This window comes from Lontra canadensis, unplaced genomic scaffold (assembly GCF_010015895.1).
Source record: "Lontra canadensis isolate GAN:19392208 unplaced genomic scaffold, GSC_riverotter_1.0 scaffold626, whole genome shotgun sequence".
Taxonomy (NCBI): Eukaryota; Metazoa; Chordata; class Mammalia; order Carnivora; family Mustelidae; genus Lontra; species Lontra canadensis.
In genome coordinates this window covers 18,063-42,636 of record NW_022631610.1, presented here as the reverse complement: position 1 = coordinate 42,636, position 24,574 = coordinate 18,063, and the positions used below count along the sequence as shown (strand labels likewise).

Here is a 24,574-nt window from a genome sequence, read left to right as displayed (position 1 = left end):
CGGAGCCCTCAGCTGAGGGAGCGCTCTGAAATCATACACCATTGCAGCCGGGGAAGCGCCGCGGCGCAAAAGAGCTCTCGCCGGGCCGCCCGCTCCCGCTCCGCTCGGCCCCTCTCCGCCGCTCCTCTCGCCTCCGCTCCTTTCTCTCCGCTCCTCCCTGCTCTCCTCCGCCTCCTCTTCTTCCCTCTCTTCTGCTCCTCTCCTCTCCTCTCCTGCCCCCTCCCACCCTTCCCTCCGTCCCCTCTCCGTCGCCCGCTCGCCCCGCTCGCCCCGCTCGCGCACACTCACCGGCCCGGGTCCAATTATCACATTCATCCCCCGCGAGACACCGCCGCGTGTGTGCGCGCGCGTGTGCTCCTCTCCCTGCCGGCGAAACCGCGCTCGGTCCCCCTGCCCTCTGCACCGCGTAAGTATCCGCTCCCCCTCGCCAGTCCCCTCCCCTTTTCCAGAATCACTTGTCCTGGCTTGTTCTTGAATGGGAAGAAAAGAAAAGAGACTCCCATTACTCATACCCGTGTAAACATTTTTTTTTTCCCCCAGGAGAAAATGGTGTTATTTAAATGAATCGTCATAAAATAGGCTCTAAACAGTTTCTAAGCAGGAGCCTCCGTAGAACTCAGCGCTCCGCTCCTCCCAGTTCCTAAGAGTAAGTGATCCGCTTGGCTTTTATTTCTTTCTCTTTCCTGCTGGTGGCTGGGGTGGTGGTGGCGATGGGGGGGGGTGGCTGATACGGCTGGACTTGTCGCTGATCTTGTCACCTTTTGTGTACTGTTTCTGGGCTGTGAGGAGGCGTCTGCTTCCTTTCCTTCTTTCTCCTGCCCTGCCTCCTCGGGAGAGAGGACCGCGAGGGGGACCGGGTCGCTTTTTGTTCGCCTGGATCCCCGCTTTCCGCCAAGCTTCATCCTCCCCGTCTCCCCCGGCTAAAACTCCGGTGCTGGTCCCCTCGTCCTTTCTCTTTGTCTTGTTTATTATAGCTGCCTTTCTTCCAGGCTCTTCCAATTTGCTTGTCATTTGCATACCTTTCACTTCTCCTTTTTAACCCCAGCAGAGGGCTGGGGAGTAGGGAGGAGGGGAGAGCGAGGAGGAGGGCGCTCTGTGACTTTGCTCGCAAAACGCTGTCGAAGCCGAAATGTTGAAATCGGGGTTGGAGCGGTGGAGAGATGGTCCCGGGAAACCCGCGCGGCGCCCCTCTCCCGAGCTCCGAGGAGCCAGGGCTAGGTCAGGTTGAGTTGGGTAAGGCGGCGCAGGAGCCTCGGGAGGTGGGGTGGTGCAGGGATGGGGGGGGCCCGAGCGCCGCGGGGGGCCCGAGCGGTCGCGGAGCGGGTGGGGGTAGCGGATGTTCTCCCGCTGCGGATGCGCGAGGCGAGGACTCTCTCCGCGCTCGCTGGCAGTCTGCGCTGTCGGGCTGCTCGGATCTGGTCTTGCCTGGGTGGTACCTGCGGTTCTGCCCCAGTTCGGAGGACTGGGGAGGGAGGAGAACAGAGGTGAGGGGGATTGTTACTGGGAAGAATGGTGAGGAGGGCGGGAAGAGCCGCTATCTTGGCCGAACAGACTAGGAGGAGGGCGCGGGGTGGGGGGGGGGCGGTGGCGTTGGCAGGGAGACATCACCAAAGTCCAGTTTAGCAAGTTGTCGGTTCTTCTGGCGGGCTAGCCACTTACTCCTGCTGAAACTGAATGTTGGTGAGAAGTGTGGATTGGAGTTCGGGTGGGGGGCGTGGAATGGGTGAAGGGAGTCGCTTTCCAGCGAGACTCACCCTTCTCCCGCCACTTCTCAGCTCTTTTCGGAAGTTGAGAGCCCTCCAGGCTGGCAGAGAAGGAGGAGGAGGAGGGGTTGGGCGACCGTCTTAAATAGCCCAAGGAGGCAGGTTGGAGTGTGAAACTGCTGTTCTTGGCAATCCAGAACCCTACTCCGCCTGGGGGAAGGCTGGGAACTCACCTGCTTGTTTTTATTTTTCCAAGAAGGTCTGTGTTGTCTCCTTGAGCTTATAAAAACAGTGCAAGCACAGGGTGGCCTTCTCTCAAAGTCAAGGCTGTAAGTGTCTTGTTCTCTCTCCCTCTTCCCCTCTGCCCCCCCCTTCCTTCAACCCCTCCCTCCCACCCTCCTTTCCTCCCACCTATAACCTCCCTTAGAAAAAAATAATTTCCTTTCCTAAGCTAGGTAGGCAGAGGTCTATTAGTAGAGTGCTGTGCATGGGCAGGGCCTGACAGGTGTGTTGTGTCAAGAAAGACAGGTGCAAATTTCCTCTGTGTCTGTGTGTGTCTGCGCAGTTCCAGACCACAATGTGTGCTCCAGGCTTCCCGAGGTTTATGAATTTATGGGCACCCCGGTTAATAGGATTGTCCAGGATTGTCCGGGCTAATGGGAACCAGGCTGTTGTTAACGTTTTGAGCCCTGCCGTGGGAGTTCTTTGCTTGGGGGCTGGAGGGGGGTGAGTTGGTTTGTGTTTGTTTATTTTTCTTAAGGATGTTGGCAGGCTGCGGCTGAGGCTGTGTCTCAGACTTCTGTCTGCCAGGCAGCCGAAAGCGCCCCCACCTCAGGCGGCAGGTGGACGGAGATTGACTTTCCTTTTGCTCCCCTCTCTGGTTTATGCCTATCTCCCAGGTCTGCGGTGCCGAAGGGGGGGTGGGGTGGGGGAGAGCTGTCTTTTGTGTGCTTGTGTGTTTTGGGCAGCCACGGGTGGTGTGTGTAACTGCCAGGATACCAAAAGTCATTTGAAAGTGTTACTGTTGTTAAAGCTTATCTTTTTAGCGTGCTTTCTCCCTGCCCAGAAAGAATAGGTACGTGCACAAAGTCTTTCAAGTCCGATGTTAAATACTCTCATAAAGTAGAATGAGCCTGTCATTGTACCAGACATGTGCCAGATGTCCTAGTTATTACTTGGATGGAGAAGGAAAATTTCAAGTACGTGAGAGGTAACTGCTTATTTCTATTGGAGGCAAATGCAAGCAGTTGGCTCTCTGAAGAGTTTCTTGCAAGAACTTCTGAGTATTTTCAGAATGGAATGGGCTGTGTGTGGTGAGCAGGGAAGAGGGGAGCGTTCAGGTTAACCTGTCCATATGCTACAACGTGGACCTGTTTATATAATGGTAAAATAGGGGAAGGTAAGGCCTGAGGCTTGATGTTGCAGGAAGATACTGAGAATTCAATGTAAGCACTAGGGCTGGATGATTCAAACTTGACTCTAAAGTTTTTCTTGAAGCAGGCTACTTCTTGTGTGCCATAGAAATAGATTACAGGGCGAATGGTTTTCTCAGTTGGTTTTGCTGTTCGGGTGGTGATCATTGTTTCACGAAAATGCGATGGCCTGTGTATTTGCTCTTTAGCCTTAACACATTCAAGTCCCTCCCCCAATACTTTCCTTGGATTCTTTGGAAGTTCTTTCATGTCATCTATGGATATGTCCATTCGCTTTATTTTTAATGGGGATTATCTGCGCTGGGTACTTACTGATATTTTTTATGTGTCCATTATGCAGAATTCTGTTTAGTTTAATCACCACCTTGTGGGAAAAAAAAGTCATGCATACGTAACACGCATCTTTGTTCTCACTTTATTCATTTCCTAACATGGTTCCTCTGTAAGGAGCCCTTGCGATCTTAAAACATGAGCTATAGCTGCCAGGGTTGCTCTTTATTTGTTCAAAGTGCAAATAGGCCTTTTTCATGAATTTCTTATATCAGTTAAGGGATTGTCTTGTATTTTCTAATATAAGGAATTTTTAGGTTTAGGATTAACAAAGAAATTATAAAATGTTAGTGGTTTTATGATATGAAGATGGATTGTGTGTGACATGTTATTATAATTGGATTCTAATTAAGTACCTGTATAAACTGGAAAGGACATATACGTGAGGAATTTCTCAAACCTTACTGCCTAGTGTACTCTAATGCTTCAAAGGACATTTAGAGTGTTTCAGTGTTCCACGAAAAGAGAAAAAGCGTAAGTGTTTTGCCTTGAGATCATTTATTTAGTAATTTGGTGAATTGCTGCTTTTTAAATAAGTACAAGTGAATATTTTTGGCATGTCTCAGAAAATACTCTGTGCTCATTGTGCAGGTGGAAAATGTGTGGAATTTTTGATAGGATGGAGGGATTTTCAGTGAAATGGTTGTGATTTGAGAACTCTCTTATGATCGGAAAATTTGAAGCCTGATATAAGATTTGACAATACAATCTTAGTTAATTGAAGTATTAACTTGTGTCAAGTGGGTTCTTCAGACTAAACATAAAACGCTTTCTTAACCTTACAATAAGCAGAAACATCTCCGAAGGGCAAGTTGCTAATTAGCAGAAATGAACTCTAGAATACAGTGAGGAGGGTAGCTTAGTGATTTGGTGGTATTGGAGGTGAGTCCCTCCGTCTAACCATCTGATCTTTATTCCCCCCTTGAATGACTGAATTTTAGGTGGATTTATAATGTTCTTTGTTAGTGATATTCCACTTGAAATTTCATAACCAGGTTGGCCCAAGTAGGTTAGAGGCCCATTCAAAGGCGGTTTTCCATAGGAAATAAAGTGTAGGCTTGAGAAATTTCTTCAAATAATTTCATCAACAAAGACAGATAATCTAAGTGATCCAAACAGGAAACGATGCCAACCTTACACTCCCCCTGTCTCATAAAAGATTTGTCTGAACTGTTTGGATAATTACCATAATGAACACTTCTTTGTCCAGAATCTGGACTCCAGATAGATACAGTAAAAGTTGTGCTCCCCTCCCCCAAATAACTTCTTTAGTAAAGTAGAGCACTTAACCACTTTCTCCTTCAGTGTTCCTTTGAAATTCTTCACTGAAAATTCTTTTCTAACATGAAGCCACCAGGTTCCTTAGGAATCCCCATGTTAGATCGTCTGACATTCTTCAGATAATTCAGATCTTAATGAATCTTTTGGAGTAGTTACAAGCTGACTTGATTATACCCGGATGTGTGTTCTTATCTTTTTCTGGGAGGAATCTGCTCAAGATATTCATTGTATAAGAATTAGTAAAGCATTTGTGTACCAAATGTATGGCAAAATATTTAAAAATAGAACTATTCTGTCTAGGTTTTCATACCAATCACAGAGGAGTTTATAGGAATACAATATGTGTATCCAAACGACGATCCATTTGGGTTCAAATTCTATATCAGTAATTTTTTCTGCAGACTTGCTGATATAGGTGTTCACAAATGCTGATCAAAGGTTTCATATTGCCTGGTTAAACTCAAAATTAATGCTAAGATTAAAATATAATAAGAGTCAATAATAATTGTAGTTGAAACCTTGTGGCTTAGTATAGATGTTGAGAAATAAGGGAATTTCTAAACATCTTAATGGACAGGATGGTATCAGTGGTAAAGTCAGTGCATAGCATTCTCTAAATTCTGAATTAGGAAATCCATGGAAGCGCCTTTAAGAGTGTTTTTGAGTGATTTAATTTCTGTTAGCGTCACGTAACAATGCATTTTCTCAAGTGATGTATGTGTTCACATAGAGATCTTGTTTATGAATCAAGATGCTAATGAAGTATTACGTCAAGCAGTTATAATGGCTTCATCTCTGTTGCCTCCATGGGTTATGGTCCCCATGTACTACTATGATACCTTTAGTTCTAAGTCTTAGTTTTAGGTCTTAGCTCTATGGAGAGATGTATTGACTTGTGCCTATTAATATAATGCCTTGTCTTAGTGGAATATACAATTTTTCCTGTTTGTGTTGTCTTATTGGTTACATCTCAGCTGAACATTTTATAAGACCTAAAAGTGTTTAAATTCTCTTAGCCTAAAACAGATAACAGAACGTTACCTAATCTAAAAATGATGACTGGTTAAAAGAGGACTGCAAGAATCAGTTTAGTTTGGTGAATTCGAAGGAAGTAACAGGATGTTCTCTTCTTGAAAGACCCAACAAGGATGTTTAATTCACACTTAACCATCCACCAAAGATGAGAGTATCGTGTCTTTCCACCTTAGGAAGAGCACAGCCCTCTTCTTGGCTTGGGCATGAGGCAGGGATGCAGCTGTTGATACCTAGGCTGGCTGAGAGGAAGTGCAGTTGACACAGAGGTAAATGGCAGTTGGGAAAGGAAGGATGCCTGGGCATGACCTTGTGCTCATCCCTTACACCAGCCTGTCATTTCTGAGCCTCAGTTGCAGAAATGCTCTTCCCCTAGCAAGGACAGGTAGGAGGAAAATCTAGATTAAGATGAATAGAGGAAGAAAAAGACTGCAGAAAGTTTGTTCAAGGTTTTGATTGGAGACTCGTGTGTTTTTCAGGTGATATTAAAGAGAAAAGGATTTGCACACAAAAAGAAAAAAAGGTAAAATTTTTAAATAATGGCAATGAACTCTATTTTTGGAGAGCTGATAGACACACAAAAAAGTCCTCCTTGCAAAGACCTACCCCCAATGTGCAAGTCTTCCTGGGCTTTGAAATAATTCATCCCTTTTCTTGTTTGTCTCGGTCTTTTTCTTTTTCTCATCTGATTGTTACACCCGATTTATCAGATCTAATATGTCAGTGAAATATTTGTCATTGCATCTTTGTATTCCTGAATGCAGTTTTATTACTGATGTGTGAGGGTTCCAAATAATTCTGAAACCGATTTTGAAACCTGTATTGAAGTTCTTAAGATCTGTTTCCATTCCGACTTCAGGAAATTTTATCCTGGGGCATACAAAAAGTATTTCATTTTTAAGCATATGAAAAATATGGAGAAGCATCATATCGCCTGCATGATACTCTAAAACAGTCTTTTTTTAAAAAATGCTGTATCTTCATATAGAGACCAGGAATAAGGAATGCAGGATGAAATCTTTGTTGCTTAAAAAAAAAAAAAAAAAAAAAAGATTTAAAAACCCACACACTGTCCTCTAAGCATTGAGCATTTTCTTGATTTTTACAGGTTATTTCATGCTGAAATTATGCCTATTTGCATGGATAGTCATTCTTTAAAACTAGCCACAGATGCAGTCCTAGGGAGCACGTAGATGTTTTTACAGGTGAACCGAAAGAGATGGGAGCTGTTCCAAACACTCTGCACGCTGCCTTTGGCAATAGACCCTGTTATTGTGAAGATGTGCTCTGTTAAGCAGACGTGAAGTTTAATATTAGATAAACCCTGTGTGAAAAAAATATTTTCATTTTCTTCATAAAATGTTAATTGTAAGCAAAAAGATACAACATCTTATATTTACACAAAATTTGGGGCTAGCCTCACTAGGTAATACGTCACAAAATATGTCAAGTGCCTTTTATGAAATGCAAGGAAGGATATTCTCTTTTTATATGGGTCCTCAAGAAACAATGGAAGTTCATATGCAGAAAAGGTACTGCTCTTTCCTCCTGTATTTTGATTGATGCCAATTTTCCCTTTATTTATCTTTTTTTTTCATTTGCATAAGAAACATGATTCATAAATGGTGTATGTTAAAGTTTCCTTAGGCATTTGGAGTATTATTTTGGCAGATTGGAACAGAAGAAAACTGATACCAAAGATGTATTTACCCTTGCCTAACTCAACTTATTGGTCCACGTATCGATTTCTAAAATATGACAATTCCTTCTTTTGCAGCGAGTCCAACTTTGTAATAATTTAAGTCATCCAAAGGACATCACAGAAATGTATAAATATTCTCACACTTGTGTTAAAATATAGCAACAGATACCATTTTCGAATGTGATTTACTAATAAAAATGCATATCTATGCTAAATAAGGAGACTTGTAAAATGAGTATTTGTGCATTTATTTCAATGTTAAATTGACCATTTATATTGGATAGATGCTGATGGGGGTGTTCTCTTTCCCTTTTCGTATATGACAAAAATATTTTAAAATTCAGCAATAAAGGGGATGTGTTAAGTGTTTGCATTTATTTTCAAGTCCTTTTCCTTTAATAGCATTAAAACCACAATAATTTTACCTCAGAAATGGAATTTGTCATCCAAATTTCCCACAGCCTCAAAATTGAACCTTATTTCTTAAGTATAGACCACTTTCATCTTCTTCTGTAATATGAATCTCAATGCCCAAAATTTAATCAATTGGTTGTCAGAGGCTGTGTTCTTATAATCTACTGTTTCTTCTCAAGATAAACAGTATCATTTTAGGCATTTGTGAAAGAGAATCATATTACTGGTGCTTAAGCAGTTTTTGCTTTTTTTTTTTTTAATCTTAATCCATCTTAAACCAGTGGAGCAGAAATATTTAAAAATGTTTCATTTCAAGCAGAGTGCATAATAAATTGCAATAATTGTAATGTGCCATAAATCCCAGAGCCTATGCATTTTGCATTTGATTCAGGATTGAGGTCAGGAAATTTGGAGAAATTTAAAGAAAATGATTCATCAGTCCTTTTGTTCTGTTGGCCAGGGTCCCGGGATTCTTGAGCTGTGCCCAGCTGACGAGCTTTTGAAGATGGCACAGTAGCTGTCCAGTGATGCCTGACCATGACAGCACAGCCCTCTTAAGCCGGCAGACCAAGAGGAGAAGAGTTGACATTGGAGTGAAAAGGACGGTAGGGACAGCATCTGCATTTTTTGCTAAGGCAAGAGCAACGTTTTTTAGTGCCATGAATCCCCAAGGTTCTGAGCAGGATGTTGAATATTCTGTGGTTCAGCATGCAGATGGGGAAAAGTCAAACGTACTCCGCAAGCTGCTGAAGAGGGCAAACTCGTATGAAGATGCCATGATGCCTTTTCCAGGAGCAACCATAATTTCCCAGCTGTTGAAAAATAACATGAACAAAAATGGTGGCACGGAGCCCAGTTTCCAAGCCAGCGGTCTCTCTAGCACAGGCTCCGAAGTGCATCAGGAGGATATATGCAGCAACTCTTCAAGAGACAGCCCCCCAGAGTGTCTTTCCCCGTTCGGCAGGCCTACCATGAGCCAGTTCGACATGGATCGCTTATGTGATGAGCACCTGAGAGCAAAGCGGGCCCGGGTTGAGAACATCATTCGGGGGATGAGCCATTCCCCCAGCGTGGCATTAAGGGGCAATGAAAATGAAAGAGAGATGGCCCCGCAGTCTGTGAGTCCCCGAGAAAGTTACAGAGAAAACAAACGCAAGCAGAAGCTGCCCCAGCAGCAGCAACAGAGTTTCCAGCAGCTGGTTTCAGCCCGAAAAGAACAGAAGCGAGAGGAGCGCCGACAGCTGAAGCAGCAGCTGGAGGACATGCAGAAACAGCTGCGCCAGCTGCAGGAGAAGTTCTACCAAATCTATGACAGCACCGACTCTGAAAATGATGAAGATGGGAACCTGTCTGAAGACAGCATGCGCTCGGAGATCCTGGACGCCAGGGCCCAGGACTCCGTGGGGCGGTCAGACACCGAGATGTGCGAGCTGGACCCGGGACAATTCATCGACCGAGCCCGCGCCCTGATCAGGGAGCAGGAGCTGGCGGAGAACAAGCCGAAACGTGAAGGCAACAACAAAGAGAGAGATCACGGGCCAAACTCCTTACAACCGGAAGGCAAACATTTGGCCGAGACCTTGAAGCAGGAACTGAACACTGCCATGTCGCAAGTTGTGGACACTGTGGTCAAAGTCTTTGCAGCCAAACCCTCCCGCCAGGTTCCTCAGGTCTTCCCGCCTCTCCAGATCCCCCAGGCCAGATTCGCCGTCAACGGGGAGAACCACAATTTCCACACCGCCAACCAGCGCCTGCAGTGCTTCGGCGACGTCATCATTCCGAACCCCCTGGACACCTTTGGCAACGTGCAGATGCCCAGTTCCACAGACCAGACGGAAGCACTGCCCCTGGTGGTCCGCAAAAACTCCTCCGACCAGGCCACCACCGGCCCCCCGGCCGGCGGCCACCACCAGCCCCTGCACCAGTCGCCTCTCTCCGCCACCGCTGGCTTCACCACGTCCACCTTCCGCCACCCCTTCCCCCTTCCCCTGATGGCCTACCCATTTCAGAGTCCGTTAGGTGCTCCCTCCGGCTCCTTCTCGGGAAAAGACAGAGCCTCTCCCGAATCCTTAGACTTAACTAGGGAGACCACGAGTCTGAGGACCAAGATGTCATCCCACCACCTGAGCCACCATCCTTGTTCACCAGCACACCCACCCAGCACCGCAGAAGGGCTCTCCCTGTCGCTCATCAAGTCCGAGTGTGGCGATCTTCAAGACATGTCTGAAATCTCACCGTATTCGGGAAGTGCAATATCCTTTTCTTTTCCACCCCCCTCGAGGAAAACGAAACAAAGCAAAACAAAACAAAACCAAAAGGCTTCCCCAAAGGTCAGGTTTCCACAATATATAGAATAACGTAGATTAGTATCTTCCTAGGAATGCAATCTTTCCTATTATTCAGAGTAATAGGCTTTTATCAGCACACGTGTTGCACTCCTGATGGCACAAAAGCTTCGCAGGAAACCTACGTCTTTGCAACTTTCACAAGTTGTTAATTGCCTCAGAGAGGGGTATTTAATATGTGCTTTTCAGCAGTGCTTTTTCTGCTACTCTTCCTGCATTCTCTTCTTTTTTCTTTTCTTTTTCTTTTTTTTTTTAATTTCTTTTAGGAGTAGAGTCAGAGATGGACCCAAAAAATCTCATTATAATATTGAATTCTATCAGTTTTTTTTTTTTAAAGGTGTTAAGCTTTATCATGGAGTCAAGAGAAAAGTCAGTTTTGAGATCCCTAAGATTCCATAAGAAGAATTCTCGCTTTAAACCATCTGCAAGGCTCCTGGGCCATGTAAAGAAGACCTGATTTAATCTTATGAAGAGCACTTTACTGGTGGGAGGCTCCCTTGAGAGAAAAATGGACACAGGGGTGGGGGAGGGGGGAGTCAGAGTCTCTCTTTAATCTTTAAGTAGACTTCGTTTGTCTTTGTTGGTGTTTCTTTAAGGAAATACACAGGTACTGATTTATTCAGACGGCATTGGTCGGTCTCTCTCTCTCTCTCTCTCTCTCTCTCGTCCACCCAAGGTCTGTTCTTTGGGTCTGGTGCAGCTGCCTCTATGCATGATTAACCTCTGTTCAGCCATACACAGAAATCTTTTGTCCTAACATACACAAAGCAAATTATTTTGGAAAGCAAGAGAGCACAATTAAATATAAAACTCAGCTGTATTCGACTTAAAAATGGCTCTTTTTTATGACTCTTATATTTTGAACCTGACTTTTTAGGTAGAGATGCCAGTTATATTTTTTTATCAGACCTGTCCTGAACTCCCAACTATTTTTAACAGACATTCTTTTTTCCTCTGTAATTTGGTCCTTTCAGTAAATTTTTAAAACTCTTGTGGTTGTTGGTGTTTGGGGGTAGTCGAATAGTAGCATTTGGGGGCAGGTAGAGGCATGTTTCTTTTATAATCAATTGCCAGATGGACATAAAATTTAGCAATTAAGTTGGCTCTTGCTAAATTGAGGATTTTGAGCAATTGTCCTGATGACTAGAGATTGACATTTTAAGATCTAAGCCCACTCCAGACGCTGCCACGTAAGTGCAAAGTCCCAGCTATGGTGGAAATACATTTTTCTGTGTAGGGAAGGCCGTTCTTCTAACCAGCTCTTAGGACAGTAGCGAAGATGTCTGCTAAGATGAGCCACGAGTATGAGACCCACTTGGGGCACTGAAACATGGTCTCTTTCCACTGTGAGGAAGAAGAGAATAATGTCACGAGAGGAAGGAAGATAAAGATGTTGAGGACTTAGATACAGAAACAGAAATTGAGTCTTGGCTTGGTTGCTAATTTAACTTCTACTTTCCGAAGACCTAAAATGTAATCTACCAGCCATGAATCAAAGCTGTGCCAAGCACCATGCCTTGCACATTATAAACAGGCAATAAACATCGGTCAAAGTGATTGCCATATAGTGTCGGTGATGAGAAAGGCCAGGCAAGAAGATGCAGGGCCTGGAATGGTTTTCTATCCTTGGGTGGAAGAGGATCTTCTGAGATACACGCAAGGCTGAGGTCCAGGGCTAGACCCTATTGCTAGACCCTATCTTACTTCATTTTGAAGGCTATAGTCATGATGGTGGGTTGTTTCTCTCCTCTCATTCTCTCTCTCTCTCTCATACACACACACAAACACATACACACACACTCAGAGGAAAGGGACATACCCATTTTGAGGAATATTTTTTAAAAAGCCAGGTTTCACAGTCCCATAAGTGCACACTAAACTCTTTAACCAGTTTATGGTTTGTTTTTTTTTATTAGACTTTTTATTATAACCAGATCGTTATGCCTGTGCCTTTTTTTTTTTAAATGTAAGTTGGGTCTTCTAGGAAAAAATCTTTTAGATTGCTTTAAGAGTTGGCTACATTCATTGTCTCATGCTCTCTAAATCCCCTGAGGAATTTAGAGGATTTGAATAGAAAGAAGTTCCTTTTATTTCTATACATATCAAAGGCTTTAAGGAGAATATAGTTGCTTCTTCAGCTGAATAACGTCCCTCTCCTACCGATATAAGAGGCTGTTGAACAGGGATGGCTTGGAAACACCTGTGTTCGTATGAAATGTTGCTTACACCTGGAGCTGTTTCTTTCATGGAGCTAAATAATTTTGGCCCCTTGTCGCAGTTAATGATTACGTGTCCCACTTTTGGCCTTCTAGCCTCTGTTTCTTTCCCCCTCGATCATGCTGTACTTTTAACCGTTCATCCCACTGATACATTCTTTCTCGGGAAGAAGATAGGCAAGCAACCCTTTCTATAATCCCCATGATTCTGAAGCCAATGAGGGTTTGAGTGTTTTGGGGAGACTGGGTCCACTGGTCTCCTGTCTCCATCCTTGTATGGCAATGAGTTCTTCCCTTGACTTACCCGATGGTGTGTAGGCAAAATTCTCAAGCTTTTAGTTGAAAGAATTCTTCTGGGAATCCTGGATTGTGGCATCTACTTCAGTTTTAGGTATATAAGTCTGCCTTAGAACCATCGAGTTATTCCTAGAAAAAAATTCAATAGACATGAGTAGAAATAAGGATGAAATGATACCTCTATGGTTGTCCTTATTATGTTTTTCTTTGTGGTCGTGGCTTTTCCAATAGTAATGAATAATATAATTCTTAAGGAATGATTCTTTCCCACTTCAAAGGGCATCGTGTGCTTCTTTGAACAAAGTAGCCAAGATAAGAACTATTAAGAACACCAGCTTATCAGATAAATCCATTCTAAGTTCAGCACATGAAGCCTATGTAATCTATATAAACACACTACCTCGTTATCCTTTTCTAATCCAAAGGAAGTAGTGAATGTGTGCCTGTGGAACTCAATGTCAGTACACCTGCTCCAGGAGCTCGCGTCTCAGAGATACGTGTGTGTATGTGTGTGTGTGTGTGTGTGTGTGTGTGTTCAGTATCTTTGCAAATGAATCTATTTAATCAAATACTAAGTTTTATTCAAATTCCAAAAGAAACAGCCAGCCAATTGTTTTTCTTCATGATGTTCCTTGTTATTCATCCTCTTTGCATCTCAAGAAAAATAGCCTTGTTTGGGCCTCAGACATTTGCATGCCCCCAAGTGTAAGGGGGAGAGTAGTCTTATGAGACTTTAAGATGCACCAGTGGAGAAACTGAGCCCCTTTCCTGTGACAGCCAGCATCCCCGACTTGACTTTGGGGGAGAATGTTTAAAGCACTTCAGGTTTAGGAAAGGAAAATTGTTTGGTAATTTGAAACTAAAATCTAACTGGAAAACATGGATTAAAAATGAATTTCTGATATGTGAAATAATCCATAGACATTTTTAGAAGTCTTGTGGAGCCACAGTGATTCTATTAGCTGCATGAGCTACAGGGAAAACATTTACACAAAAGACTGAGAGACTCTGGGTTCTTACCCCACCAAAAAAATTATTCAGTAAATTCCTTTTTTTTTTAATTTCCATAAGTGACACATCTTATGAGTTCAACTTCTTAATGGAGTAACAGCGTGTTCTATCACTTTGATTAAATGAGACAGTCTAGATCCTTTCTCCCCATTTGAGGGAGAAATCCTCTTGGAAACAGCAAATGAGAGCATCAGGAGACAGATAAAATTCTTTGGGTTTCAGAGCATTTTAGAAAATGTAAGTAAGTAGCCCCAATCCAGTTCGGTTGGAAGTGCAGCTGGTAAAATCTCTAGCCACAATTCGGAGTTCAGCTGAGGGGGAAAAAAGAAGTCCCCTTCCTCCAGCACTCACAATGCATTCTTGCATTTGCCTTTTTGCGGCCCTGCTCCTCCCCTGCCACGACTGTGTAGGTAAGGTTATATTGAGCTTGGTAAACAGACAACACTCAGATTCCCAGGTTGTTTGAGGGCCCCCCCCTTAGGTTCAGCTGCAGTACCCACTTCTCTGATCTTTTCTATTCCTGAGCAGATGTCTTTCATTAATTTATGGATTTATCATCTTTTTTTTCTTCCTTTTTCATTTTCTTTTTTTTTTTTTTTTTCTTTCTTTCTTTCTTTTCTTTTTTTTTTTTTTTTTTTTTACACCTGGCATCTGTCTCAAGTTTCAGTAGTTATTGTCTATTTTGCATTACACATAGAATTGAATGTCATCTGTCTTCACAAAGCTATGGCTAAGAGAATTGAGGCAAAGCCACATGAGCTGCTGGGACAGATCTTGTTTGCGTTCCATCCCCCTCGCCCCATCCCCCCCTTACCTCCTTAATATTTATTTGTGCTCATTTTCTTTCCTGGCCTTGAATGGAGCTTAGCTCGTGTTCAGTACAGCTGTATGTTTACTGAATCTATTCCATCATGAGTCATTGTGCGTGTGTAAGTATCCTGGAAACAGCTAGTGCTTTCTTGGAAGAACAGTTGCTTTTCAGCACAAGCACTTAAAAGGGAAATTAACCAATTGGTCAGTTCAGATTTATTTTGAGGAGGAAAAAAAAGGATTATCTAACTGTTGGCTTTTAAATGTTTCATTAGCTATTTTTAATAGTTTATTAGAAACATATATTTTATGGGAATTTTATCTTAATTACACGACAAGCGAGAGATAAAGATTTATTCTCTGTTCCATTTCAACTGATCAATTCTAAGTATTACCAACAGGAAACATTTTAAAGCAAAACGAACTTGAGACACTGGAATCAGAATCATTTTTTTTCATGAACTAAAAAGCCTCTAAATCCTGATCAAAATAAGACGGATAGTGTTTGGTTTTTTGTTTTTTTTTTTTTTTTTTTTTTTAATAAAAAGAGCTAAAACATCGAAGCATGATTTAAGCATATTGAAAGCGTCAGGAAGTTCTGGTAGTTCTATCTCAGAGAACCACAGCAAAACAGGGTGTTTTGCAGGAGACCACGTTTTTTTTTAACCATTCAGTACTTTTCCCCTGCTAATAATTCAGTGTACAAGGTTGTTTTTTTCATCTGTCCATCTGAAGAAAAGACTAGAACCCAGATCTGAGAGTGTCTGCTGAAGTTTGGAGTTGCCTAAAAACTCTTATCACAAGGCAAGGCGAGACAGCTTGCCACTATTATTTCACTTACCCGTTTGGACAGATGGTCCTGAAGTGTGCTGGGCTCCTTTAGTCTTCTCTACCGTTCTAATGGAGGTTACTGGAGGGCCTTTCAGCTCTTTCCTTGGCACAAGAAGTATGTCAGTCATAAATTATCGTCTTTGTGATCATTACGGATCTGAAACAAAAACACAAGTTCAGTGAAGCTGCTTTGGCTCACAGACAGAAAATCGAAATTTCTTCCTTCAGTCTGTATTGTCCGTGGGGAGGGCGGGGGGGGGGGGAGCGCAAGACTGAACTTTTCTGTTTAGAAACCAAGGTGATCTTTTAAACGTTGCATGATGTTAAAGGGAATGTGAATGGATCCAACCCTCAGCAGAATATTTGGTTCAACACCCTGCTAGAAGTGGTCTAGAGCTTATCAGTATGAATTTGATTATGCGTCGCTACCAACTTCCTGCTTTCTCTCTCTTCCTAAGACTGGTCATGCTGTTCTTGATGGAGGTCATTTAGAAACCTTGACTTTTCCTAAATATGAGGTTGGTTTTTTTTGTTTGTTTGTTTGTTTGTTTTACCTTTTTTCACCAGGTGTGGCATTTTTGTTGCCTGGTAAGATGTGTGCGTGTGCACACACAAGTGCAGATTTTCTTTTCTTTTCTTCCTTATTTTTCCCAGACTCTCTTTTAAGAGAAAATCCTTAGAGAAGCTTCTAGGAAGGACCCTTAATTGACCTTGTGGGGGACCACATTGATTTTCTCCACGTGCATCTTCATTTCTGATAAATTATAAAGCCATTAATTTGCTGAGGAAATGGCAGGGCCAGGCTGCGGCACAGATGTGACCAGAGCCATCCCAGCTCTGAGTCTGCTGAGGACTGCCAAGAATCTGGGGGAGAATCAGGAAGCCTGGATTGTTATGGTTAGCCTCACATTCTCTTGGGAACTGTTTTAGTTGCTGCTGTTTACAGATCTAAAAGGTAATGATGTTTCCAGATAAATAGGCCTTCTTATTTTGGGTAAGTGGCCATTTATTGATCTGCTAACCCACATTTATTGATTTGCTAGCCCCCGCCACTGTGCCACTCTGAAAGGAGTTAACTATAAATCCAGGAGAGGCAAATTGTATTTGGTCTTGGATCGTTGCTTTAACAAAAGCGACACCCCCTCCCGGCGCCCTCTGTGCCAAAACTACCCCTCCCAAGTTGTGGCTATTATTTAAAAGGAAACAATTAAAAGGATATAATAATAAGATAGGAAGAAAGTGAGTCAAGATGCTCCATTAGATTAGCACTAAAAGGTAAAATACGCAGCTTGCCTGACAGTGTTCAAAATAATGCATTTTATATTTTCATGCACATTAGGATAATAACTTGATGTAAACTGCAGAGTGGGGAGAGAAGAACAAACAACTGTAATTGCAGAGGAGAAAAAACTCTCACGCTAAGAGTTGTACAATCCGTGTTGGGTGCATTTGTCTCCTTAGCAACAAGTGAATGTATAGGGAGCATAAGGACCGCGAACAGGGGGAATGTGTTGCCATCCTCACCAGGGAGCCGTCAAGATTTCTGCAACCCCGTTGTCCATCCTCACCATTACACCTGGCAGTTTCTGCCCAGCGGGAGTCGTTTGGAGCAAGGGGCAGCAGCGCAGTGATGGAGTCCATGGCCTGTGCCATTGACCTTCCGGAATTCCACCCTCCCTCCTCCCATCTCAGCTGCTTGATGGGCCTCCAGGTTCTTTGGGGGAGTGGGTGGTGAGTGCTTGTGTTTAAAGACATTTTTTTTCCTTAACTAAATGCCTCCTACATGCAGGAAGGATTGTCACCCAATCACTTGAAAAAAGCAAAGCTCATGTTCTTTTATACCCGTTATCCCAGCTCAAATATGCTGAAGACCTACTTCTCCGATGTGAAGGTAAGGACGTTTTTTATCCGTCGTTTATCAGTCTCTGTGCATGTGATCGTGATTCAAACTCTTGGAAGTTAGCAGAGATGAGTGTGAAAATGAATACACCTGTGTTTAATTGATGCAATGCACTTGTCTTTTTGTCAAAAGCCGTGCCAGGCAAAGATGCCCCTTAAGACCAGGAGGCTGGTACCAAGTCATATGGGTTTCCAGTGTGATGTGGGAACTTAGCCTCTCGCTTTGTATGTCTTAGTCACTTCTTGGGAGAAATTTCGGCCAGCCCTGGATGGGTGTGCTTCCGAGAATTTTTTTTTTTCCCTCCAGCAACAGTAAACTGTTTTCTGTTTTTGTTTCTGTTGGTTTCCCCATATTTGCGCTTAGGAAAGCAAACTCTAACACCTCTTTTTCCCCCTGTCGAAAGGAGCGTACATTGAAATTCTCTATGCAGTAGCTGCTTAAAAACAAAAGTGATGATTGTCTCTTATTTACAACTTAATTTGTTGTTGATGTAGAGTACACTGAGCATAAGGAGAATGAATAAAGTGACAGATTCAGGACACATTATTCAAATGAGGATATGAAAGCTGTCGGCCTACAGCTGCAGCCTCCCTCATTCTACAGAATATGGGGACCTCCTGGTTCTGTGTGCGTGTGGATGTGTGTGTGCGCGTCTGTGTCTGTGTGTGGGTTTTAAGTAATTGTTTGCAACAACTTGATGTTGTGTTAATCATCTGCAACTTTTTAAAACATAGATTGGGTTTTGATGATGATAATCACATGCATGGTATCATTATCTGAGGAACTCGATAAACATTACATTAGCTGAGATTAGTTTATTAGGGTTGGGTGCCTTTCCCCCCACCCTCCGCTGCCCACCCCCATGTGTACAAGTTCTTATTCCTGCCACTGAGAACTCAGGAGCTGCCAAAGCAGGCTTTTGCCGTGGCACCGCTCCCTCCACGCAGAGGGTTTCAAGCCCCGTGGCCCCGTGGCTGCTCTGCCCCCCGCTTTTGCAGGCCAACTCATTTTCGTTTCCTTCACTGATGTTTTATTTGGCCTTATAAGAAAAGTTCTGTTTTCCCTCCTGTTTGCTTTTGAAGTGTGTATCCACTTCAGCCTTTTATCTTCCTTCTTCCCTGGGGGGAGCTCCTTAAGTGGCAGGCGTGTCCCCCCAACTTCCAGGGCCAACCTTCTGGGCCGGATGGGAAGGCCCAGAGAGGCAGTAACTTGGAGAGCTGGTTGAGGATCATTCAAGTACAGACAAGGCTGAGTGACACGGTAGGCCCAGGAAGAGGGTTTGGACTTCGTGGGGGATCATCTGAAACAGACACCAGGGAGTGAATTTGCCAACTAGTTGAAGACTGGAAAGCTTCTGCAGCCTAATGGAACCTGGCAGAGTTCTTTGGGGGCCGGGGGTGGGGAGCAGTCCTTTCAACACCCAAGTTCCAGGAAGTAGGGGGGACATGGACGAGAGGAAGAAAGTGTTACCGTGCACCTGTGTGTGTGTGTGTGTGTGTGTGTGTGTGTGTGTGTGTGTCTAGGTGCCCATGTTACCTCCTCCACTCCTCTTAGTGCAATGATCAGCACTGTTGTGATTATAATAAAGACAATCCCTTATATTATTTAGATAGTGCTTTTCCTAAGAAGGGGCCATAGCGCTTTACAAACTGCATCCGTAGGGATTTCTCACCCACCATTGGAAACGCAGCGCCGGGAGGGTGGAAAGCAGCAGCCATTCTGAGCCAACAACACTATCCAACGGTACATGTAAATATTAGAAACATTCGTGGGCTGGGGGAGAAGGGCAAGGGTAGGGGAGATTGTTAATCTGTAGTGGTTAATCTGTAATCTTTATAAATACTCGGCAGTGTAAACTGACAAGAAATTGTTCCTCTTCCTCTAGAATGCATCTAGTAATTCAGCTTTGCAAATAATCACTATGTAAACAACAATTAAATACCGGGGTGAATATTTTATTTTAAAAAAAGCACTGATATTCAGATGATAGATTCTATCCATACTTTATCCATACTGGGAGAGAAGGCTGTTAAAGTATACGTGAGTCTGGTTAATTCCCAATTATCCACTCTAATGGAGGGGAAATGGTAGGGCATATAATGCATAGCAGAAAATCATCGAAGGTCATTTCTCTTTTATTTTTGGAATGAATTATACATTTTTAACTTTGCTAATTATGTTTTTTCTTTGGCTAGTAATAAATGAATTTGTATTCCCTGAGCTTATGCTGATGAAATTGGAAAGGCATGCATAGAAAAGGGAAGGATAGTCCAGGCACGGTGTTCCAGAAACTTGGTAGAAAACAATAGCAGATCATGCTTGGACTTTTTAATAGTAAAGAAAATCCAGAATTTGAATGCCAACGATGGATAGGCTCATACACATATATATGAATGTATAGATACATAATATAGTGGGTGTGTATATATGTACATATGTATACACACATACTTATTTCTAGATATAGATATATAAACATGGATACTTACTTGCAAGACGGAAATAACTAGGTGTTTCTCTGCATATGAATATGCAACCCAAAATTTTATTTCATTGTAGGTAGATTCGAGAAAACCACTACAGAATTAAGAGATCTCTAGAAATTTGGGGAAGGACCTTAGGAATATATAACAGGTGAGAGCCTATATCACCTGTCTTGAGAAAGACGTAGTCATGTGTCTGTGGACCAAGTCAGACTTCTCCCAGCAACACAAGCTTATACTTGACTGTGGCTGCCTTCATCTAAGTGAAAATTCCTAATCCTATAGCACAACGTACCTTTCCAAATCATCAAAGTCATTTCATTTCAAATGGGGACCCCAAGTTAGTTTTGCAAGTTAAAAAAAAAAAAGCAGGAGAAGCAACACAAGTGGAAAATATTTTGTTTCATGAGTAAAGCGTAGCCTAGGTGTCATCAGACACAGTTGGAAGATGGTGCTAGACGAAGTGCATTCTCTGATGGGCCCCAGAAGCTGAGCCCAGGCAGGGTGGTATGCCCTGCCTTGCATTTTTCCTCAGGGAGGGATAGAGCACTTCCCTCTCTGCAAGTGACTTCCATTTGGGCAGGAGGTGAATGCTTTTAAATTATTCTGGAGAGAAAGGGGTGGGGGAACACCTCCCGCGATTCAGATGCTGGCTTGGTGAGAGCTGTCCAGCGATGATCTATACGAAGGATGAAACCGGGGCTGACTTGGTTTCATGCCTAGAGTAAGAATCTAAACAAAGTGGCAGGTTCTCACAGAGGCCAACTCCATCCCTTCACCGCGACATTTAGCCAGACAAAAAGCTCAGCTCACCAGGGCTTCAAAATCCTTCGAGAAGAGCAAGGAGGTAAATGGGCAGGACATGCCGAGGACTGATGGGGCCCCTCCGTCTTCCTGTGCACCTACTGGGGGCTGATTTTAATGTATCAACTAATAACTCTTAGACCACTAAGTACAACAGATTCAGTGTCATTTTAGCTTTGAAGAACAGACGCTCACAGTTTTTCAAGCCGGCGGTGTTAAATGATGTATCTCATTCCCTCCACCCCTTGAGTCAACTACTGTCTAGCCAGATTAAGGTGTCAGATTGATTTGTTTTATACATCTTTTGACCATGCTCATTGAATATTTAGGAAGTTTCTTCAGCCCATATTGAGGCTGAGATGTCCCGTGGGAAGCATTAATCAAAGTCACAGAGACTCACACACTGTGGAAACACAGCCTCTTTATTGTAGCGTTTAGTTTTTGCAGTAACACATTAACACACTACAGAGCTTTCCTTTATAGAACAATTGATCCTTTTCTTGTAAGCCACTACAGAACGGGGGGGGGGGAATTAACTCTTTAAAGTTTAACACTTTTTCTCCCCCAGTGTGAATATCTAGAAAAGGGGGCGGGGGCATGGGGTGCTGCCTCTGCTTTTTGCCAGCAACTGGAAACAACAAATCTCAGTGCACTTCTGGTGGAGGGAAACCCAGTTCTCCAAGCTGTTGTGCTGGTCATTTCACTTGTCTTGTGTCGGGTGGGGGAGTCTGTTGTTTTTGCCCATTCTTTCTCTCTGGTATTTCCATTCTGTAACAATAAGCTTTAAATCTCCCTTTATGTCCCATTCCTAAATAATGGCAAGTGCACTTACTTTTTTGTCCTCCCCCATTAGGTCATTCATGACCATTCTAGAAAAAAAATACCCTTCTATTTTTTTCCTCTACAGTACTCTTGTCCATAGGAGACAATGTCTTGTAACAATGCAGAAGCCTAATCTCCATGTCAAAGCAATTTTCATTCCCCAGTGCACAGCCTGCTATCATTTTGTAATGTTTTGTTTCTTATTCTAAAAGAATTAAAAAGGAACAGTAAGCCGTCACGGGGGCCTGTAGTCCTTATCTCAGTGTCTGGAAATTTGGACAGTGTATTTTACTGCTGAGATAAAATGGAAAGAACTCCAAGTTCAGCAAATCGTAATGGGTTTAAGTTCTATTGAAATCGGCAACCAGAAGATCAGATAACGGGGGTCCTTCAGTTGTCTTTTTAATCGGGTTCCCCGCAAGGCTGAATAGAGACAGAGCAGACACACAGAGTGAAAATATAATTCTTGGATAGGTTAAGTACATGTTTGAACTCTTGCAAGCAGAAGCGATTTGCTGATGACTTAATCATTTTCTGGTCAATTATCTGTAAGGGCCCTTGCAACTCCATGGCAATTATGATGCAAGGTGGCCTTTTGGGAGAAACACCAGTCTTCCTGCTTCTGTTTCCTTGTTACGTCCATTCCCTGCCATAAATTTTCATTCATTTATTATCTTTGCTAGTATAGAAACAACTTTCTGTGTAGTAATTACAGCCCCAGTACACACTTTAGCTGTCATCTTGTTGGGAGTCTGGATGTTCTCATGGCCAGTGTTTGATAAGTGGTCTTTGTTGATTTTTGATGAATGTACATCTTTTTCTGGGGGCCCAGGGAAGGGAATGCCTGTGATGACAAAAGGCAGGGGGTTGTCTGTCAGCCCGCCTGATATAAAGCTATGGATTTATTGGTTTTGACTTGGCAAGTTGAGATGCATCTGTCCTTTACCGCGAACAGAGGACTGTCAATAAGAATGGTATCATTTGCAGTGAATCCAGGAAGACATCTTCATTTGAAAGGTCATCAGGAAACCTTGATAAACAAAGTTCTAAAGCCAAATCATGTTAGGGTAACTTGGCATTTAAAAAAAAAAAAATGTAATAAAGTGTCTGTCTGGGCCGTCTGTGTACTCTTGTCTTAACCGCACCTTCCGAACAGCATAGACTCCAACAGAAAGGGGCGTGGGTCTTACCCAGCACGGGCTGTAGGCAGTGTGCGAACAGGCATGGTGGTCTGGCCAGACAGAGGTGAGCACCGTATGCAAACAGAAAGTGGAGTCACAGCCGGATGGCCGTGGGGATCACCCATTACCAAAACATAGGCCAATGCCAGACTCCTCCCCTTTTGTGTGAAAGTTGTTTTCTGGCATTGCACGAGGCCGTCATGTGATAACACAAATTCTCATTAAAAAAAAAAAAAGAAAAGAAAAAAGAAATCACACTAGTGGTGAAATTGTGTGGCTCACCATCTCTGGTACAGGTTTCCCCCGCTACCCAAAAGTAGAGCGTTCCTATAAAACTTTTCATAAGCCCAAATGATAGAAAGCCAAGGACCAATTACCGTCTATTTATACGGAAAAAAACGTTGAGCCTTCACAGACCCAAAAAAATAAGCTCTCTTAGACTTTTCTGATACCCTAGGACACTTCTTGATAACAGATGCACAAAATAAATCAAGATAAAGCACAGATGCTCACAGACACAGTGCAAAGCCATGGCGCCATGATGCTGAGATGCTGAGCCTGGCTCCTGGAGAAGGTGCTTGGTGGGGCCCCTCTCGCTGCTCAGGGAGCGTGCCACATCCCTAATGGCTCACTGAAAAGCTGAACACGGTGTGCCCTTGTTGCTTTGCTTCTGAAAAGCAGATATCCTTTCTGGATTTCTTTCGGTTCGTGAAACCGGGTACCAATGTAGGTCTTTTCGTAAAAGCAAAATGGTGGAACGTGCACTTTTGAAAAGCAGGGGAAGCTGTACTTGCAAGTAATTACTCTTCCCAGCACTCTGTGGCTTGAATGCATTTCCATAAAAAACTATACAAATGCTGTTTGTTCCACTGAAAGAGGAAGAACGGTGTTTAGAATAAGATATTCAGCTTCTTAAGGAAATTTAGATTTAGAATGTGAGTTTTCCATTGGAAATGTGGAGGACTGGGAGGTGATTTCCATGGCTGATAGGTTTTATAATCTCTTATACATGTACTACTGCTTTCACCCCTCCTGCCACCATTTTGGTGGAATCCAGAACATACTCTGTCCAAGTAAGGAGGACATGAGAACTTTAAAAAGACTTCAAATGCTTAAAGAATAAATGAAGAAAATGGCCATGTTCTTATCCTTTCCAACATTTAAATTTGACAGTTCAACAGATGCATTACCTCTCAGCTCATCAAGTGGTTTAGCAATTTCCGTGAGTTTTACTACATTCAGATGGAGAAGTACGCGCGTCAAGCCATCAACGATGGAGTCACCAGTACGGAAGAGCTGTCTATAACCAGAGACTGTGAGCTCTACAGGGCTCTGAACATGCACTACAATAAAGCAAATGACTTTGAGGTAGGAACTCATCTTTATTGTTTGGTCATCTCCCTTTTCTTTTTAAAAAAAAAAAGAATTCATTTTCTTTGGCAATGTCCCCAAATCTGTTTTAGTCTTGGTATCTCACACGAGCATCCCGCAACAGGGGAAGAGGTGAGGCCGGAAGAAGGAGCCCTCACTCCGTGGGCAGAGTCCCGGGGGACTAACCCACTCCTACGTCCTTTCCCATTCCCCGGCTCTGCTGCATGCATGAAGACCCATGGGCCACAGAAAAGGGAACCCAAGAATTCAGAGAAAATTATAGCAAGGAACCCATACACACTGACTCCCTTTCCAGGGAAGAGGTCCCCACTCTAACAGGCCTTTTTGCTCTTAGGTTCCGGCATGTCAACTGAGCAGACTTAGGCTATGTGCGATGATGGCTGCAAACGTTGTTTTCTAAAAAGGTCTAAAAAGGTGGCTGGGGGAGTGATTCTGTGGTTTCTCCTTCAATCGACATTTATTTCCTTTATGGAAGAAATGGTACGAGAATTTGCTTAGTATGTATTATGAGAGAGCCATCCACATCTTTTTAGGGTTTTGTTTCTGTTTTTGTTCTTTTCAGGGGAGAGCCTAGGGTGTTTATGTCC

General features: G+C 43.2%; 1 protein-coding gene across 5 annotated transcripts; it reads left to right on the top strand.

Moving 5' to 3' along the window:
* The first annotated feature begins 203 nt into the window (after positions 1–203).
* Positions 204–24,341, top strand: LOC116863155 (prospero homeobox protein 1). 5 transcript variants are annotated; one of them, XM_032850647.1, is made up of 6 exons: positions 204–406; positions 541–646; positions 6,259–6,302; positions 8,356–10,147; positions 17,189–17,296; positions 23,769–24,341. In XM_032850647.1, exons 4-6 carry the CDS (start codon positions 8,423–8,425, stop codon positions 24,300–24,302), a joined length of 2,367 nt encoding a protein of 788 aa, XP_032706538.1. In that variant the 5' UTR covers positions 204–406; positions 541–646; positions 6,259–6,302; positions 8,356–8,422; the 3' UTR covers positions 24,303–24,341. The 5 variants fall into 5 exon arrangements, with proteins under 5 accessions (XP_032706538.1, XP_032706540.1, XP_032706542.1 ...); XM_032850649.1 differs by lacking the exon at positions 6,259–6,302; XM_032850650.1 differs by lacking the exons at positions 204–406; positions 541–646 and adding an exon at positions 1,143–1,233.
* The last annotated feature ends 233 nt before the right edge of the window (positions 24,342–24,574 follow it).